The sequence below is a fragment of the Beta vulgaris genome, chromosome 3 (genome assembly GCF_026745355.1).
Source record: "Beta vulgaris subsp. vulgaris cultivar EL10 chromosome 3, EL10.2, whole genome shotgun sequence".
NCBI lineage: Eukaryota > Viridiplantae > Streptophyta > Magnoliopsida > Caryophyllales > Amaranthaceae > Beta > Beta vulgaris.
In genome coordinates this window covers 6,035,593-6,056,391 of record NC_079204.1, presented here as the reverse complement: position 1 = coordinate 6,056,391, position 20,799 = coordinate 6,035,593, and the positions used below count along the sequence as shown (strand labels likewise).

At 38.2% G+C, this 20,799-nt stretch overlaps 3 protein-coding genes across 3 annotated transcripts; 2 read left to right on the top strand and 1 right to left on the bottom strand.

Annotated features, from left to right (window-relative positions):
* The first annotated feature begins 2,029 nt into the window (after positions 1 to 2,029).
* LOC104888372 (heat shock protein 83) lies at positions 2,030 to 5,796 on the top strand. Its single transcript, XM_010673323.4, has 4 exons — positions 2,030 to 2,388; positions 2,484 to 2,625; positions 3,646 to 3,926; positions 4,021 to 5,796. The coding sequence occupies exons 1-4, from the start codon at positions 2,251 to 2,253 to the stop codon at positions 5,569 to 5,571; spliced, it is 2,112 nt and encodes a 703-aa protein (XP_010671625.2). The 5' UTR covers positions 2,030 to 2,250; the 3' UTR covers positions 5,572 to 5,796.
* A 1,755-nt stretch (positions 5,797 to 7,551) lies between these two features.
* On the bottom strand, positions 7,552 to 9,912 carry LOC104888371 (40S ribosomal protein S10-1). The gene is made up of 5 exons (XM_010673321.4): positions 9,754 to 9,912; positions 9,608 to 9,656; positions 8,735 to 9,011; positions 8,484 to 8,619; positions 7,552 to 7,885 (listed from the first exon to the last, which is right to left on the bottom strand). Exons 1-5 carry the CDS (start codon positions 9,754 to 9,756, stop codon positions 7,784 to 7,786), a joined length of 567 nt encoding a protein of 188 aa, XP_010671623.2. The 5' UTR covers positions 9,757 to 9,912; the 3' UTR covers positions 7,552 to 7,783.
* A 3,443-nt stretch (positions 9,913 to 13,355) lies between these two features.
* On the top strand, positions 13,356 to 17,539 carry LOC125495445 (uncharacterized). Its single transcript, XM_048640112.1, has 3 exons — positions 13,356 to 14,543; positions 14,677 to 16,446; positions 16,898 to 17,539. Exons 1-3 carry the CDS (start codon positions 13,356 to 13,358, stop codon positions 17,537 to 17,539), a joined length of 3,600 nt encoding a protein of 1,199 aa, XP_048496069.1.
* Positions 17,540 to 20,799: the final 3,260 nt, after the last annotated feature.

Sequence of the window (20,799 nt, the reverse complement as noted above, 5' to 3'; positions counted from 1 at the left end):
ACATAGCCTTAATCTTAGTGGTGAACTGACGGAATGAAGATTTTTGTATTAAGGTCTAACTCAGACAGTTAGAGCTTCCCTCACGTAATCAAGAGACTGGACCAGTGATAATCAAATGTCTCGCGCCATTGCTCTTGAACAAGATTTCACACATGTGAAGATACCGGATTTTCGAAATGCGTCGGCATATTGTCAAGGGATTAAAACCCTCTCTGACTAGTTAAATAGTGTGGGGGGGTGGTGTCTGATAGTCGCCTTCTCCTACTCATGGTGGTTGGGTTTACCGAGGCCTACAAGGGTGTTGGCACCATAATTCGGCAAAGTAAACCTTTGTCTTCCTTCATTGAAACAGGTTCGAGCCTTCTCCTTGAAGGAAATGCCAATGCTTCATGAATCACCGTCGGCTATGATGGTGACTCGGAACGAGGATGACGCATCTAACTCCTTTTCTCATACTCGCCATGGTAAGAAAGTATGGAACCATGGCTCGCACAATAATCATAACCAATCTGATGGTGGTTGCGGCGGTAGGAAAGTGTGGTGGTGGTGGTGGTCGTGCCGACGGTGGTCATAGTGGAGGTCCGGACAACAACGATCTTAGGCTACCACCCCTCCTTGGTCGTATGCAGCTGGTAGTTGGTGTTGGGTGCCCCAACAGTGGGTAGTTCCTCCTTGCCCACACTCATCAGTGGGCAGTTCCTCTTCTCGGGCCATATCCAAATAGTCTAGTAAGTCAACAAGGTTCGAGTGTGCTGGGCGGTTGGGCCTGCGTGCAACTCAAGTCTATATGGTTGCATATGTTCCTACTGATCTTACTTTTGCATTTCACACTATGACACTTGTTTCTCCGGACTCCAGTTGGTATATAGACATTGGTGTTACCTCACATATGACCTCCACACCAAGTAATCTCACGTCTTATTTTAATTTGAGCAATACAAATGGTAATACTGTTAGTAATGGTCAAACAATTCCGATTTGTGGTTATGGTCATTCATATATATCTTCTTTCACAAACCAAACTGAGGGAATGGATCTTGTAATTCTTCAAACTTATTTTCCTTCCAATCCGTCAAAAATAATCTTGTAAATCCTTCAAACTTTTTTTTTAAAAAAAAAGCAAAGGGAAAAATACGTGTATTGTATGGCATACGTAGAATAATACGGTTGACTAGAGATGGCAATGGATCCTGGACCCGACCATTTATATGGGTCTGTGTCTAGAAATTTAGACCCAATGGGTCTAGGTCGGGCCTGTGTCCCAAAGAGCATGGGTCGGGTCTGTGTCCTCATATGTTAGGCACCGACTTGATTCGCATACCTATTTACATATTATAATTTTTTTTACCTATACTCTAAAGTTTTATTAGTTGTGATTTTATAAACTCGTTAGTGTTGTAACTCCATTTAAGACTTGTAACTTTGTAAGTTGTAACATTTTAAGATTTCATGAGTTAATTTTTAAAATTTTGTTTAGATAATACTTCAACCAGGGATACAGGACTTATAGGGCAAAATTTTTTTAATTACATATATTCAAAAATGTAATGAAAACTTAAAATTATGATGGACACATTTAGGACCCAATTAGGACCCGTGGATCTGTCAGATTTAATGAATCTAAATCTGGATCTGAAAAAATTTTGACCCAATGAATTTGAGATGGGTCTGAATATGTAAAAAAACAAACAGGTATGGGATCAGGTGAACCGTCGCAAACCCGCCCCATTACCATCCTTACGTTGACTGATGGTGCATGAAAGGGGTCAACGACCAATGTGAGAGCAACCAAAGCGTTTGGTTTCCCAATTTCCACTATTTTCGCAAATCATTTCACTGTAAACATCTAAGAAAAAACGGTGAACATTCCAGACTCAACTAGTTGGCTTGAACCTTCTCGAATTATTTTCTCAACAAAAAAAAAAAAGTTCCTCCTCAGACGCACAGTTTCATATCCATAACTCCACACCACAAACAAAAATGCGTCGTTTCCTCACAACATTTTTTAAAAACCCCACCAAAAATATAACACAACTACGAAACAATTCTAGAGAAGAGTAGAACTCTCCAGAACCAAAGAAGCAAGAAAATAGCTCTCCTCTCTGCTATAAAAACCTCTTCCTGTCTTTCTCGCCTTCATCACCATTCTCTCTCTAAAGCAATCTAAGCAAAACATCAAAGCAATCAATCCACATTCTCTCTCTTCTCTAATCGCGAAATTTCTAGGTTATTTTTTCTGAAGGTGCTTCTATGGCGGACGTAACAATGGGTGAAGCTGAGACCTTCGCATTTCAGGCAGAAATCAATCAACTTCTGAGTCTCATCATAAATACTTTCTACTCTAACAAAGAGATTTTTCTTCGTGAAATCATTTCTAACTCTTCAGATGTATGTCGAATTCCTCAATTTTCACTATATTTCTCTCTTTTTTTTTTTTTTTTTGTGCGTTTGATTGACGATTTTTTTTTGCTCTATTTTGTTAGGCGTTGGATAAGATAAGGTTTGAAAGTTTGACGGATAAGAGTAAGCTCGATGCTCAGCCAGAGTTGTTCATCAGGCTTGTTCCTGACAAAGCGAACAAGACTCTGTCTATTATTGACAGTGGTATTGGAATGACTAAAGCAGGTAATAATGTCTTCAAATCTTTATTTGAATGCTGTAGAAGAGAATCTCATTTGATGAAGTTTTGTGTGCCAACTTTATTGTTTGAATTTGGAGAAATGAGATTATTAATAGAACTTTGCATGTGCATTTCTGTATCGAATTGATTATTTTTGTTTGCGTTTGTATTTTGTTAGCTCGTCAGTTTAAGAATTTTTCGTAGAATTTGATTTTACAAATTTTACTTGTTTTCATCTAGTTGTTAACATGTATTATTTGACCGAAATTTGACAAATTATTACTAATTACAATTTCGAAAAACTCAATTTGCTTGTCATGTATTAAGGATCCTGTAGTTTTCTCCTAATTATAGATTTGCGATTATAGATTTGCGATAATTCTTCAATGGCAGAGCAAGCAGATGCCACTAATTAAGGATATCTCTGTTTTTAACTTTATGTAATGACGAACATGAAACATCTTGTATAGTTAGGTTAAGATTAATGTGTTGTTTCCGTCTTGAAACGTCGGGTTTGGACCTCGTTGAAATGTTGCTCTCTGAAATTTTTTTAATAAAATGCAAACACGTTGAGATGAATGTTGATTTTGTGTTTTCTAATTGCTTGAATAACCACTGCCGTAAATAAAAACTGTGTTAAGGAGATCATAATTGCTTGGAGGAATTAGATAATCTAGAGAAAATAATCACTGAATCTGGAGATTGTGGGATGCAGATTGCAGACTATGAGCTTTCTTGAATATTCAAGTTGTATTATTGTATAAACGATGTGTCCCTGATTATATATCTGACATATATGTTGAGGTGTAGATTTCCATGGTTATAAGTTGTTCTTCAGAAATAGTATCGGGTCTTTAAATTCTGGACAGCGAAGAGCAGATTTCGCGACGAAATAGAGTAGTTATTTTCGATGTTTAGTTAGTTAGTTTTTTGTTTTTTTTGACACGAAGTTAGTTAGTTAGTATTGCATTCATGATGTGATAGTAATTTTAGAATTGTCCTGAACATGAACTATATTCTTGCAGACTTGGTGAACAACTTGGGTACTATTGCCCGATCTGGCACCAAGGAATTCATGGAAGCATTGCAGGCTGGAGCAGATGTCAGTATGATTGGGCAATTTGGTGTTGGTTTCTATTCTGCCTACTTGGTTGCTGAAAAGGTTATTGTGACTACCAAGCACAATGATGATGAGCAATACATTTGGGAGTCTCAAGCTGGTGGTTCTTTTACTGTCACTAGGGACACCACCGGCGAGCAACTCGGAAGGGGTACTAAGATCACTCTCTTCCTCAAAGAAGATCAGGTAACTTGAGGGTTGTAGATTCTGCTGAATATTTTCTTTGATTTGAGTATGTATGATATGTTTCTGATGCATTTATTGTGATTCTTATGCGCAGTTGGAATATTTGGAAGAGAGGAGGATCAAGGATCTTGTCAAGAAACATTCGGAATTTATCAGCTACCCAATTTATCTTTGGACTGAGAAGACTACAGAGAAGGAGATCAGTGATGATGAAGATGATGAACCAAAGAAGGAAGAAGAGGGTGATGTCGAGGATGTTGACGAGGAGAAGGACAAAGACAAGAAAAAGAAGAAGAAGATTAAGGAAGTGTCCCATGAGTGGCAGCTTATCAACAAGCAGAAGCCAATTTGGCTGCGCAAACCTGAGGAGATCACTAAGGAAGAATATGCTTCCTTTTACAAGAGCTTGACTAATGACTGGGAAGATCACCTTGCTGTCAAGCACTTCTCTGTTGAGGGGCAGCTTGAGTTCAAGGCTATCCTCTTTGTTCCAAAGAGGGCTCCTTTCGATCTGTTCGACACTCGCAAGAAGCCCAACAACATTAAGCTGTATGTCAGGAGGGTGTTCATCATGGACAACTGTGAGGAGCTCATTCCAGAGTATCTCAGCTTCGTTAAGGGTGTTGTAGACTCTGATGATCTACCTCTAAACATCTCTCGAGAGATGTTGCAGCAAAACAAAATTCTGAAGGTGATTAGGAAGAATTTGGTGAAGAAGTGCATTGAAATGTTCAATGAAATTGCGGAGAACAAAGATGATTACAACAAGTTCTATGAGGCGTTTTCGAAGAACCTAAAGTTGGGTATCCATGAAGATAGCCAGAACAGGTCCAAGTTGGCTGACCTTCTTCGATACCACTCAACCAAGAGTGGCGAAGATCTCACAAGCCTGAAGGATTATGTTACCAGGATGAAGGAAGGTCAAAAGGACATATACTACATCACTGGAGAAAGCAAGAAGGCAGTTGAGAACTCTCCGTTCTTGGAGAGACTTAAGAAGAAGGGTTATGAGGTGCTCTACATGGTTGATGCCATTGATGAATATGCAGTTGGGCAACTGAAAGAGTATGACGGCAAAAAACTTGTTTCTGCTACTAAGGAAGGCTTGAAGCTTGACGATGAAAGCGAGGAAGAAAAAAAGAAAAAAGAAGAGAAGAAGGCATCCTTTGAAAACCTGTGCAAGGTGATCAAGGACGTTTTAGGTGACAAGGTTGAGAAAGTCGTGGTGTCTGACAGGATAGTTGATTCTCCTTGCTGTTTAGTGACTGGTGAGTATGGTTGGTCCGCAAATATGGAAAGAATCATGAAAGCTCAGGCACTGCGTGACAGCAGCATGGGTGCCTACATGTCTAGCAAGAAGACAATGGAGATTAACCCTGACAATGGTATTATGGAGGAGCTCAGGAAGAGAGCTGAGGCTGATAAGAATGACAAGTCAGTGAAGGATCTTGTGATGCTGCTGTTTGAGACTGCATTGCTCACCTCTGGCTTTAGCCTCGAGGATCCGAACACCTTTGCTGCTAGGATTCACAGGATGTTGAAGCTCGGATTGAGCATTGAAGAGGATGATGCTGGTGAAGATGCTGATATGCCTGCTCTGGAAGAAGATGTTGCTGAGGAAAGCAAGATGGAGGAAGTTGATTAAGGTTGTTCCCTTGGGAGTTTTTTTTTGTCTACCATTGTTGATATCCCAGACACACTATATTTCGATAGTATGATATTAGTAGTTTGTTGGGTCTAGTGGTGTTGAAGTACCCTCTAGTTTTCCATGTCTGGAGTTCGTTTTTGTGTCTTTTTTCGATCAGAACTTAATTGTGCTACTCTTTTGTAACTTGATCGAGTTCAATAGTTGGATCTTTTTCAGTCATTATTTCTGTGAGTATCTCAAATCTCAATGCGTTTATATTTTGATCTTTGTTAAATTATCTGTCTGCTCCCTCTGCCGTTTACTAATTAACGTGAAAGTTATAAGATTAAGCGTGAGCTTTCGACATTCTGGAGTTCAGATTTTGGACTTTCGGGATATCATTTGTTCAAAACACTAGAGCAAAATCCAAAAACATAAACGATGCAGCTGGAAATGACCTGGAATTAGTAGTGAAAAGTTGCAAGAACATATGAAGCACTACTGTATACTTTTCCGACACATCCTAAATGCTCAATTCTAATCCGAAATTGAAATCAATATTCATCAGTTTGTTCTTTCCAAAATGGTAAATTGATATAATCAGGGGAAATAATTGCACTTAATGCCCATTGTTCCAAACCCGGTCATGAGCATGGGTGTCGGTACAGGGTCTCAGGAAAATGAAAGGTTGTTATCGGTAAGGAAAAAAGGAAAGGTTGCTAAAGTTATATTTGTTTGAGTGGTTAAGGAGTTAGTTTGCATTTTTGGCATTTTTTTAGTTATCGTAAAATTAGAAGTTCGAATCCTCCACGGCTTTTTATTATCTTTTATTTTCCTTTTTCAATATTGCCATTAATTATCAAAAAGGTCACAAAGTATAACTCAAAATCATTATGTATTATGAATTATAACTTTAACAACATATATATATGGAGTATTTATTAGAAGGTGTTCTTAAGTAACGGTCCACATCACGTGGCGCTATCTCTAGTGTATTTATTGTATATAAACATGTATATAATAAAAAAAAATAAAAAATGTATTTTATAAAATTTGATTCCATAACCTCAAGCTTATACACTAAAGCTTTAACTATCCAGTAATATTTAGTGTTATATTTATGAAGTAAAATGTTTATAAATGAAATTTATAATTATCAGGACAAGCCTAAAAACTAGTTGTTATTAAATAGTAGTTTATGTTCATCGAGTAAAGTTCCGTTTAATGGTAGTATAGGGCTTAATAATCATGTGAATATATGAAATTAACTGACCAAAACGGAAAAAGTATACAAACGAAACGGATATGTTGCAGGGAGAGGGTGGGAAAGGTCATGATGATCACATTTTGACAACAAAAGTTTATTTACAGTATATCACATCATTGGCAAAACTACCATTAACGAGGGTGATGCTTTGCCCCGGACAAAATTCACATTCAAGCTCCATATTTGTTTCAGGATTGGGATCGAGTTAGGTTGTGTGTTAATTTCAGGTTGCTGTGTTGAGTTTCGAGTAAGTAGTGGTGGTTTTAGGCTGTTGGGCTAGGGTTCCAAGTGGAAAGGTGGTGGTTTCATTGGAAGGGTGGTGGTGGCACTCAAGGTGACCATAAAGTAGTAGAGGAGAGTAAGTGATAGTTTGAGTGAGGGTGGAGAAGGGGAGTGAATATAAAGGAATTTAGGGTAATCAAGAAGTTAAGAAAATGATTGAACAACACTAACAAATAACCAATTTAATTCCCTTATTCTTTCTGAGGATATTAGTAGTAACAGATTCGTGCACTGTTGCAGAGGTTTGTTGACAGACCTTTTTCTTATTGGATGAACACTATTTTAATGGTTACAACAAGATTTTACATCCAACTAATATGCGAAATTAAATGATAAGTGATTGATGGTATATCCTACGATATCAAATTCTTCAAAAGTTAGTCTGGAGTTGTGATGAGTTCTGTTGGGTATGCCCTAAAGAGACAATGCAAATTATGCAACAAAAGAAGTAACAAAATTAATAGAGTCTCTTTAGAAGGAGAAGAGTTGAGATATTTCAAAAAGAAAATGCTAATAGTCAAAATTACTACTAGCTCTTGTAGTTTACATTGAAAATAAAGACCAAGTTACAAAACAAACGACATGCCCTCTAAAAACGTTTGAAATTGTGCTCATATAGCCTAAAGAAAAAATCCACTACTAGTCGATCCAACCATCAGCGCCATAAGTCCCGTTTTCATCTTAAGCAAAGGAACCTGAAGCACCAGGTGCACCAGGAGCACCGGGGGCACCACCACCGAATCCTCCAGCACCACGACCGAAGCCAGGTCTCCTTCCTCCGGCCTGTAAATAAAATTACATTGTAAATAATGCAGTTGGTCTAAACATCGGCAATAATATACAGCTTTTAAGATGGACTCACAACACATAAAGTTAATGAATGCATTTAACGACTAATCAACATCTGCACCATAAAATCCAATCGGCTGGAAGAGGCATACAACTCCATCATGTCAATCATACATGTTATAAGTTCCACTAATAAGTTGTGACTCCCTTTTCTTCCTTTAGTTTAAAATTTCTTCAACACTTCAAGAAGAGAAAGGCGCTAGACTGCTCCTATCATACCGGCAATATCCAAATCATATATCTCAAGCAACAAGGCATATACCGGTCTTATAGAGTTTATAGTACTACCATCATGACCTCAAAAGAGTTGATTCACTATGGTCTTATAGTGAACATAAGATGTCCAAAAAAGAGGTGAAGAGTATTTCATTTAACCACACCATTAAGAGGAAGAGGGTAACTAACTGCTGGCAGAAAAAGTAAGCAAGCATAGGGGAAAAGCAACTTGGACAATCTAGCGACTATACGCAACACATTGATAGAACTATAGCATATCTAGCATAACGACTCGTCAAAAACTTAAAATACTTACACTAAATGAAGGCTGGTAGTCAGCTGGAGCTCCACCCTTCTCACCACCAAATTCACCAGCTGGTCCACGAGGACCTGAACGGTAACCCTCACGGTCGCCAAATCTTGGTCTGTCACCATCGAATCTGGGTGGGCCACTGTCAAATAGAGAATGCAAGTAAGTATCGTCACAAAAAGGTTAAAAACCCTTCTCTACAGAAGGCGTGAGACATATCAGCAACAACTGGAAAAAAAAAAAATCAAACATTATACCGTGGACGATCACCGGGAGGTCCCATGGAACGACCAGCAGGTTTCATCTGCTTCTTCAAGGTAGCAGGAACAATTTCGGATGGAAGGTTAAGGTAAGTTCTCAAGAACTCAATACCATCATTCGTCAAGTACCAGTAATAGTGCATCCAGGCAAAGGTCTCACGGACATACTCCTTTGACTTAAAGCTCTGCATGAGCTTAATCACTTGTAGATTTGGGACATCAATATCCGGGTGTTTTGCAAGGTTGAAGTCCTTCTTAGCATAGCACACACCCTCTGCAACCATAGGGTACATTCAATAACCATCAATAACAGATTCACAATAAGCACACCCAAAACCAAACAGCCCTACTACTAATACTTATTCTCGAAACCAATTTTAGCGCTCCGACAATCGGCTTTCACAGAAATCCCGGTGAGAGGCATTAGAATAGCGCTCTTTGAGAAAAGTGGTAAGAAACATTATGGGATTTGCTAATTTATGTCCTAGAGTACAAGATATATCAATACAGAATCATATACACATAATTTTAGACAAAAGTATACAACAACAAATATAATATTACGATTTACATTAGTATGATTGAAGTCCCAACATATAAAACCACAAATGTTAAAGATTTCTCCCTGCCAATCAACATATGTAACAAAACAAAAAAAACATGTTTGTGATCTCACGTTTAAATAACAAAAACAACGGCATATAAATATACAATCAAGTAATATGAGGACATAAACTACCCAAATTAACTGTTAAATTACACACTAACAAAAGAACTAAAACAACATACAATGAAATCAAATTCACATAAAAACTCAGACCCATTAAGATTAAAATTAAACAGATTCGATCTAGAGATTGAAAGACCAACCTTGGAAGAGGTATTTGCAGATTTCCTTACGATTCTTCTCTGGGATAATCTGAAAATTGAAAACAAAAGCAAAAGATTAAAACTTTAACTAAGTAAGAATCACAAATTGATTGAGAAACATAGGAGAGAGAAAGAGAAAGACAAACCATGGCTGCGCTTGAGATTGGGGGAGGAAGATGATACAAAGAGGCGTGAAAAGTCTCAAGCTGCAACTATCACCAGTGAAAAATAAGAGAATTCCTCAAAACCCTAATATGAATGACATTATATTATGCCAAAATATGGGGAGATTTCTGAGGTTTGAGCCGGGCCTTTTTTTGTTGTTTGGGCTTTTCTTAAAACCTTTGTGTTTTTGTTGGTAGTTTGGACTGGTGGTCTTAAATTGGGCTTCTTTGGGACGGAGAGTGGGGCTTACCATCTCAGAGTTTTTGCTGCTTTTTTCCGGATATTTTTACGATGATATACTTCCTCCGTTTTTTTTAGATGTTACACTTTTCAAATCACGGACTCCTAGGTAATTTTTGGAGAGGAGAGAGATAGAGAGAATGAAAAACAAAAGGGTCCCATGTGAACATATGATAGGAGAGAGATAGAGAGAAGTTATTACCCAAAATAAAAATGTAACATCTAATTTAAAATTTTCTAAAATAGAAAGTGTAACATCTAAAAAAACGGAGGAAGTAATAAAATTGTAGCAATATAGATCATCAATTTTTTTTTATCTATAATCTACACTATTTATTTAATTAATTAGTCTTTGGGCTCGGGCGTTGTCTTGGATTAGTATTATTTCGAAATTTGATATGCATTTTTTCTATTCTCATTAAAATATATTAAGGAAAACTCAACATTTAAAAGTACAAACATAATAATCTGGACACTTAAAGCATGATTAAAAGTTGGTTTAGATGGTAATTGTGTCATGTCCAATAGCAAAAAGTCATGGTTCAAATCTTGATGCAAGCTAATTTTACTGTCACGCACGCCTTTTATAGATTGTTATAATTAAATTAGCAGTTATACATTAATAAATTAACTGGTTTTTGGCAAAAAAAATAAAAATATTTTAAGGCTAACGGAATCCATGGAAAAAATGAGCCACTAAAAATAAAGGGTTGAGATTAGGTAATTGTGGTGCCTGTAATTTTTCGATAATAATGAATAAGGATAATAGTGAAAAAAAAAGGTTTAGATCTAGCCAATGTCAGTATTTTTAATAATAACTAGTATTTTGGTCCGGGCGATGTCCCGGATCAGTTACTATTATCAAATATATTATTATTCACAAATTTCATGATTGATTATATTAGCTTTTCGTATTATTCTGTCTACAGCAAAATTAGAAAATGTTATGGCATGATAAGTTGTTCAAAAATAACAATTTTAATGGAATTTGGATAAGAGAATTTTATTACTTGATAAAAAGGTTAAAGATCAAAAAGCTTGTCTACATTTTTTTTTTGATGCAGAAGGAGGGGGGAGCCCCGTTTATTTAAAACTGTCTACATATTTTTTTAATTACATATAATTATAAGACTTCACTATGTATTACTTTGAAACATCAAGCATTAAAATTGTAATGGATTAGTGGTTGAGCTCTCACATTTCATTTCAAAGGTCATGTGTTCCGATCCTAATAATTACACATTGTTAATATTTTGATTGAGATTATAAAAATGTGTATTAGAAACTTTATAATATTGTCATGTGGTACCATTCCTTTGATTGGAATATTTGTTTTTGTCTAAATCATCTCTCCTAGGACCTAAAAATTACTCATTAAAGATGATGTCGCTCTCTAAGGAAAACCTCGCTCTTGCAACTCATCATCAAGCCTCTCCAGAAGAAACCGATCTGATTACCAGATCTAATAAGAAACCTAAGAGAAAGATTACTCATTTAATTTTTGGAAATGCTCCACAATCTAATGAGGTGGCTAGTCACGCGGATGATAGGGGGCAAGACAGGACCACTAGAGATAATTCGGCCATGGAAGGTATCCAGGTACCTACTCCCCACATACCGGTACTCTCTTTCAAGGACATGGTTCAAGGTAACTCGTCTGACTCCAACAGTAACCTCAACTCCTCTGTAGATATGGAGGATGAAGGGGATGTTTCGGATGATGATACTGCCCCTGAAGAGTTTCTTCATAATGAAAGTTGCCCCGCTATTCTACTTTCAAAGGAGGAAAAAAGGAAGATGCGAAAACCTTGGCAACACACCCTAATCATTAAGATGTTTGCAGGCAACGTGGGTTATATGGGACTCATGCGTAAGTTGAAGAAAAAATGGGAGCTCAAAGGAGAGCTGGCTTTAACGGATATTGGGCACAAATATTTTATTGCCAGATTCACCAATGAGGCAGATTATAATTTCGTTTTAACTCAAGGTCCCTGGCTTATAGATGATAATTATTTAACAATCCGAAAATGGGTACCAAATTTTATTCCAGACGAAGCTCCTATTAAAGTGCTCACAGCTTGGGTCCGTATACCCAACTTCTCAGTTGAATACTTTGATATAAACTTTCTTCACAAAATTGGTGCGAAGATAGGGAAGGTGTTAAGAATTGATAAAAATACAGCTCAAGCTCAAAGAGGTCAATTCACCAGATTGAGTGTGGAAATTGATTTATCCAAACCTTTGTTGTCCAAATTTTGGCTCAAAGGTCGTATTTGGCGTATTCAATATGAAGGCATACGAATGGTGTGTTTCAAATGTGGGAAATTAGGTCATCTAGAGGCTGACTGCTCACGGGATCATACTATGGATGATCACGCCTCCTTCTCAACTCATACAACCCCTGCTGCTCAACTTAATATTGATAGGACCTATTCCAAATCAATCCACAAGCCTGAGGAACAGGAAGAATTTGGCTCGTGGATGCTTGTTAAGAAACCAAGCCGAGCACGACCGGGGCGCTCGGAAAAGGTAACTCCTCAACACCATGTCCATAAGAGTCCACCGGCGGAAGCTCCAAACACAACAGCTGTAACGGCCAACATCATTTCACCTCAAAAAGAGGCAGATATTCAGCCGACAATGGCGGGACAGGGATCCCGCTTTTCTATTTTGGAAAACCAAGAAATTATGGAGGGCGTCAAGGAGGTAATAACGCGCGAGCCTCGATTGGATTTGATTTCAAATGAGGAGGTTATTATGGAAACGTTAGAGGAATCCTTTCCCACTGCCAATTTGAGTGACGTTTCCAATAATGTGAGTTTGGAGAACCTTTTTAATCTTGGTAAGTCACCAATTAAAGGAAACAAAATCTCGAATTCCCGCATTCATTCGATGCCACTTCCGGAAAAAAAAAAGTTAGCATCAAAGACTAAGAAAGCCCTAAAGCCCTCCAATCAATGCATCCCAGAAAATCTACCTTCTAGCTCATCAACCCAAGTCCCTCCAGTAGGTAAAGAAAACCAAATTCCTAGCCAAGCTCCTAAATTTGTTCAATCTTCGTCTTCCACCATTCAAGATTCAGTAGCCCCTCAAGTTACTTTGAATGGAAACCCGCTTTTTGAACCCGCAAGCAGTCCTATTGTCGGTCCCCCAGGAGAAGATTTTATGCGTGGGTGTTCCAATGGAGGATCCATATTTGGTGTCGGCGACCCCCCTGACACATATCTTAGAGATTCGGATCGAGACATGGTTCAATCCGAGCCAGGAGATGCCGGAGTTAATAATGACTCTAATGTTGCCCAATGAAATTAATCGTGTCTTACGGTTAATTAGTCAAGCTTACATGACAAGTGTTACATCTATACCAGATTTAATGATAGATAGGCTTCCTCCTCTTGCCACTGATACTTTCCCCATAACTTGTATGGTTTGGAACGTACAAGGTGCGGGTAGTCGTGCTTTTTCTCTCGTTCTCAAGGAGCTCATCCGTACTCACAATCCTGTAGTCCTAGTCCTGGTGGAAACCCACATGGGCGGTGTGCAGGCTCTTAAAATTGCCTCTCTTTTGGGATACTCGGGTCATACTCGTGTGGATGCGACGGGATTTAGTGGGGGTATTTGGGTGTATTGGCGAAAAGAATTGGTTACGATTGATCCTATTTCCCAGCAGTCCCAATATATTACCATGGATATTAAAAAGCTAGGTAGTCCTCCGTGGTATTTCACGGCGGTTTATGCTAGCCCGGATCCTAATAAACGAAAAGATTTGTGGGAGGAACTGAAACAGTTTGCTGCCTCACATAACCAACCGTGGTTGTTAGCCGGAGATTTTAATGATACGCGCTATGCTTGGGAAAGAAGTAGTGCTTGCGCCGAAACTCAACGTCGGTCTGCGAGATTCAATGAATGGGTCGAGGATATGGAGCTGTTAGAAGTTGAGTTTTCTGGAGCATCTCATACTTGGGCCCGAGGCCTATCCCCGGAGACTCGACGGTCGGCTAGATTGGATAGGGCTCTTTGCAATGGCGATTGGGGCCTACGTTTTTCCGAGGCTAAGGTCAAACATCTCCTCTCTTTATCCTCGAATCATTGTCCTCTGTTGATTTCACCCAATGGTTTTGTTCCCCTCCAAAAAATGACTCGTCCGTTCCGCTTTCAAGCAACTTGGATGACTCATGAAAACTTTCAAGATTTCGTTCATGATCACTGGAACTCTGCTACGCCCCTGACAGTCTCTCTCTCTTCCTTATCTGAAAGTCTCCAAACTTGGAGCAAAGAAATCTTCCATAATATTTTCAAATCAAAAAAGATCCTCTTAGCTCGATTATCTGGAATCCAGTCAAGACTTGCTACGGACCATCATCGGGGTCTTCTCAAATTAGAGGCTAAACTGAGACGAGAATTGGAGGAAGTTTTGGCTCAAGAGGAACTCTATTGGTACCAAAAGTCACGGGTGGAGTGGCTTCGTAACGGGGATCGAAATACAACGTTCTTTCACTTAAGTTCCGTGGTCCGGCAATGGAAAAACAAGGTGGCAGCGATAAAAAATGATGCTGGGATTGGCTCTTTGACAAGGCCCAAATTAAAGATCACTTAGCGGGCTATTTTTCTACTTTATTTTCGGATGATGGGATAACTGAAATTTTTTTCCGGAACTTTCTCAGCAGTCGTGGGCTTTATTGAGCAAACCATTTACACATTTTGAGATTGAAGAAGTTGTTAAGAATCTGGGAGCATTGCGAGCACCGGGGCCGGACGGGTTTCAGGCCTTATTCTTCCAAAAGAATTGGGAGCTTGTGAAAGATAATGTCATTAGAACAGTTATGTCGGTTCTAGAAGGTAAAGGCATGCCCGAGCACCTCAATGATACGCACATTGTCCTCATTCCCAAAACGGACCATCCGGAATTAGCTTTCCAATTTCGGCCAATAGGATTATGCAATGTTGTTTATAAAATCATTACAAAAACACTGGTTAACATAATCAAGCCTATATTACCTTCTCTCATCTCAAACACTCAAGGAAGTTTTGTCCCTGGGCGGCAAATCACGGACAATATCGTGATTGTCCAGGAAGTTGTTCATACCATGAAGAAGAAGCAAGGGGCAAAGGGATTTATGGCCTTGAAAATTGATTTCGAGAAGGCCTATGATCGTTTAAGATGGTCATTTATCCGAGATACTCTTCTCCAAATGAACTTGCCATTGCTACTGATCGAAGTCATCATGGAGTGCATTTCAACAGCTCGAATGCAGGTTCTTTGGAATGGAGAACCATCCTCTAGCTTCAACCCAAGTCGAGGGGTCCGTCAGGGTGATCCTTTATCACCTTATATATTTGTGATGTGTATGGAAAGATTATTTCAAATCATTGAGGAGTCGATTATTGCACAAAGATGGAAACCGATTAGAGCCAGTAGAGATGGGCCATTGCTTTCCAACTTATTTTTCGCGGATGATATTATTTTATTCGCGGAGGCTAGCATCGAACAAGCAGAGATTATTCAAGATTGTCTTGAACGGTTCTGTCGTGCGTCTGGGCAGAAAGTCTGTTACCCGAAGTCTTGCGTTTATTTTTCGAAGAACGTCCCTAATTCTTCCCAACTGGAAATAAGTAGTGTGTTGGGCATGGAACCTACCACTGATCTGGGGCTTTACCTTGGGATGCCTACTCTCACTAGTAGGGTTACCAAGGCTACGTTCAATCATTTATGCGAGAAAATTGATCGTCGGCTATCAGGATGGAAATCGAAATACTTGTCACTTGCGGGTCGCATAACATTGGCCAACTCTACTGTTGCTTCCTTGGGCTATTACTCTATGCAATCTGCAAAAATTCCTCGAGGAATTTGTGATGACATGGACCGCAAAGTCCAAAGGTTTATTTGGGGAGGGAATGAAGACACCCGAAAAGTTCACCTCCTTTCTTGGGAAACGATTCAACGCCCAAAAGAACATGGAGGCATTGGGCTTAAGTCGGCTCGGCAGGCAAACTCAGCTTTTCTCACGAAGCTAGGTTGGAGAATTTTGAAAGAGCCTAACGCACTATGGGCTCGGGTTTTAAGAGCCAAATACTGTAATGGGCGATGCGACATTAATATGTTTGAGCCTAAAGCGGGCATGTCCAACGTATGGAGCGGGATTACAGAAAATGCGAGGATCCTTTGTGAAGGGACCCAGGTAGCTATTGGAAATGGATTAACCACCCGGTTTTGGGATCATAATTGGGCTACAAAAGTCCCGCTAGCCTCGTTGGTGACCCAACCAATTCCACTGGAATTTCATGATGTCACAATGGCGGATATGTGGGAAGAGGGCTTTGGATGGAAATGGGATACTTTTGCCCATTATTTGGATTCGAATACACTTAAACTGATTCAAGCACATGAAGTGCACAATGACCCGAACTTGGGTGACCTGTATTACTGGGGAGAAGTAATTCTAAAGGTCAATTCACTATCAAATCGGCGATTTCCATTATCCGAAAGGAAAGTAATGAATTCGAAGACACTCTTTGGAGTATGGTTTGGAAAGCGCCGGTTCATCAACGAGTGAGAGCCTTTTTGTGGTTAGTTTGTCACGACAGGCTCTTAGGTAATGAAAATAGATTTAAGCGTCGACTGGCGGAGGACTCCAAGTGCTATATTTGTAATGCACCTGTAGAATCAGTCCTCCATATACTACGTGACTGTCCGGCTGCTCGTAGTATATGGAAGAAGGTGGGTGGCCCCTCTAATCTACCCTATTTCTTTTGTTCTAATTTGAAGCAGTGGATGATGGCGAATTTGAATACGGAGGAGGATAAGGATAATCTGAATTGGTCTACCTATTTTTGTATTACCTTGTGGTGGGTTTGGCGCTGGCGCAACTGTTTTGTATTAACAAGAGCCACGAGATTCCGATTGACATAGGAGCCTTCTTGCAATTACGGGTTGATGAGTTACTCCAAAGTGAGCTGCACGAAGAAGGGACCTCCGCATCTAGCAGGATCAATAACAAGGAGATCCATGTTACATGGCAACCTCCTCCGGCAGGCTGGTATGCCATGAATACAGATGGTGCGGCCAAGGGATGCCCTGGTAATGCTGGTGGGGGTATCATTATTCGAGATTATGCTGGGAATGTTATCTCGGCCATGATGGCTTCTTTGGGTATCTGTACTGCTTTTCGCGCGGAGATTATGGCCTTGCTGAGGGGTCTGGAGTTAGCTCGAAATTTACAGGTTTCAAAACTGGTTGTTCAAATGGATAATCTAGCTTGCGTTAAACTCATGCAACAAGATGATCCTAGTGATGGAGAATGTATCCATTTGATCAAACAATGTCAAGAGTTGTTGCGAAAAGAGGATTGGGTAGTCCATATTATGCACATCTACCGTGAAGGAAATAGAGCCGCGGACTGGCTCGCCAACCAAGGGGTGGCTCAACCTCACAGGATCGTTGTCTTGGAGGATTTACCTGTATCGCTTCGTAGAATAGCGAATGAGGATGCTTGGGGTGTGGCCTTGCCACGCCTAGTTCCTCCCTAGTTGGCTTAGTTTATTGTGTTTTTTGTTGTAGGGTCTGTTGCTTTCGTTTTGTTGGGTCTGTTGGTCTTTTTGTTTTGTTTGTTTTTCCTTTCTTGGGCTATCCCCTTCTTCGTTATTAAAAAAAAATTCCTTTGATTGGAATGCCTTTTAATATATTTGTATAGATTTTAACTATTAGAAATTTCAAATTGTATTTTGACCTAGTTTTTTGACCTAGTCTACACCGCTAGGCGCTATCTATACTAATATATTAAAAGGCGTGTGTAAACCAGAAACGATGCCACGTGGCGCTCTCCTTAGAGAGTTTTAGTTCATGTAATTCATGTACAATAAAAAAAATTAGAAATTGCATAGTATAGGTTTTGATCCCATGACCTCAAGTTCATGAACTAAAGTTTTAACCACTAGACCAAGTTGTATTTAGTAGGGGTGTGCAAAAATATCCGATCCGAAATATACGATCCGAAAATCCGCCGATCCGATCCGAAATTTCGGATATCCGATCCGATTTTAAGATTTCAGATATTTCGGATCGGGTATCCGGAAAAATTTTCGGGTTTTCGGATCGGGATTTTTCGAAAAATACAACGGACCCGATCCGAAAATCTGGTGATCCGGTCCGAAAACCCGGTATCCGATCCGAAAAGTTCGGATATCCGAAAATTTCGGATCGGATTCGTATCGCAATTTCACCGATCCGAAATTTTCGGATCCGATCCGATATCCGACATTGAACACCCCTAGTATTTAGTGCTATTATATCGAAATACAATATTAATAAATGAAAATTTTCTTACTCGAGGCATAGCCCGGGCCTAATAACTAGTTTGGTTTCTAAAATGCTAGTGCTAAACATCCCCTCACAATCATATAAGCGTCACTTGGGGAAAATATATGGCTCATTTGCATATAGTTTCTTAACGTTTTAGTGTTTTCTACGTTGTAACCCTGACGTTTTTCTTTCTTTCAAGGTGTACCTTTTAAACTTTGATGTGTTTTATTTTATACCTCTCCATTAAGTCAACTTTAAGTTTTTAGTTTACTTTCTTATTTCTAGTTTTTTTAGTATTAGATTAGGGGCAAAAAAAATTCCACATAAAATTACCTCGTTGCTCCATTACATTCAACTTTTAAAAAAGTCATACTATATAACAAATAAAAAGTTTAAAAGCAAAGGAAAAATAAAAAAATATGTAGTATACAATGGTTTTTTAACGGTTAAGTACATATATAACAAATAAGAAGTTTAAAAGCACAGGAAAAAATACTTAAATACAAAGCAAAAAAGCAAAAGCGTAGAGTACTCGTATAAAGTTACCCATAAAACATGTAATATACTAATTAGAATTAGAGTATGTTTTCTTCAATTTATTTTCGCTTAATTTGTGAAAAGTTAAGAATAGCTTTGAAAGATACTAAATATTTATGAACAATCAAAATATATAAAAAAAAGTAAAAGTTAACAAAAAAAATAGTAGTTCTCAAAGTTCAGAAAAAATTAGAAAACTTCTAAAAAAATAGGTTGAAATGAATATAACCTTAACCCAATTCTAAATTTGTTAACCAAAAAAGTCGATTATTTCATGTATGTCATTTTTTTCGAAGGTAAGATGAAGTCCCTTATAGGGAATGGGGAAAGTTGGGATTCTTCCTTACAAGAGGTAAGACACGTTCCCATGATTTTTGAGATCGGGGGTGATGCCAACACTATTAGGCTATTATCTGTTTTTCTCCAAGTATGTCATACTTACATAAATAACACAAAATTCAGATAAATAAGGCATGTACTTTTAAAATAATATTTTTGTCATCAAATAAATAACTACATAATTATAAAATTAATATGTATATCCCCGATGTTATAGAAAACATTAAGAACCCAATTAGAAGTTAAGTGACGATGCATGTCTGGATGACATTATGTATCACCAAATGAATATTTACATGTCACTATAAACTTCACGTATTCGTGGAGAAGAATAACACGCACGCAAAAAGAGTCGCCGTCATAATCTCAAAAAGATAACTTGTATTTCTCCATGTTATGAATATGTTTTTCATACAAATTTAATGTATGGATTTTATATATCATATTATAGGAGATACTTGTAGGCGAAACAAATTTTCAAGAATGTATTTCATATTTTGAGATAAAGGGAGTTTATGTCTGATTTTGAGATAAAACTAAAAATACAAGATATGTATTCCCTCCATCCTATAATATAACGCTTGTTTCTCTTTCTTCAGGTTAAACTAGCCTTCATATGCACGCGATGCGTGCGTTAATTTCAAAATTTGTTATTCTATTAGATACTCCATTCGTACTTTATTTATGATTAAACTTAAATGTGAAAAATTCAACAGTTCGATGAATTTAGATATATTAATTCGCTAATGTAAAAAAATAAAAAGATTGCGAGTTATTGTTAACATTAATTTTTTGTGAATGAATATTGAACAGAAATAATAAAAATAATGAGTTGGTTTAACTGAATTAAAGAGTATCAAATGTAGTGAATGTTTAGACTTTTCATGTGCACGTTATGTATGCCATCTTTTTTTTTATAAGGTATAAATATTTTGTCCATTTAATTTTTTATTGAAGTATTTGATGCATATACCATTTTAAACTTGTTTTAAATGACAAGTTGGAATGAGAATTTCCTATTAATTAGATCATTAAGGGTATTTTAGTCACTTCAAAAGAGGACACCACACCTCCTCCCTTGGCTTATATAATAGAGATTTTAAGATATTTGACAAAATATTTTTATTAATAATACAAAAATAAAGGGTACTTTTTATAACTCCCCTACCCTCTTCTTTCCTCCCTATGATATTGATTTTTCCTTGTTGGTACGAAAGGACATTTTGGTTGGTTCCCTTGGTAAGGGTTTGACCTAGTTTTTCTTTCCTCGGTAAAAAAAAAGATACGCCTTGAAGACCGTCGAAAAAAAAGAAAACAAACACTATATTGTTATATTTATAGGACAGGGGAGTATAAAAGTATGGATAGTTTTTAGTAAATATGGGCGGGAATAGCTCCACGAATAGGAATGACAACGGGTCAAATTTGGACCGGATTTTGCAACAACCGACTCTGACCTTACAAGAAGCCGAATTTTAAATTTGGGTCCGACTCCGAAAATTCGAATCTGACGCAAAATCCGAACATTTGACCTCCGAACCCGATTCGACTTGAAATCCGAACACCCGACTTCGAATCCGATCAAACTTATTTCCAGTCTATTTTTATAATA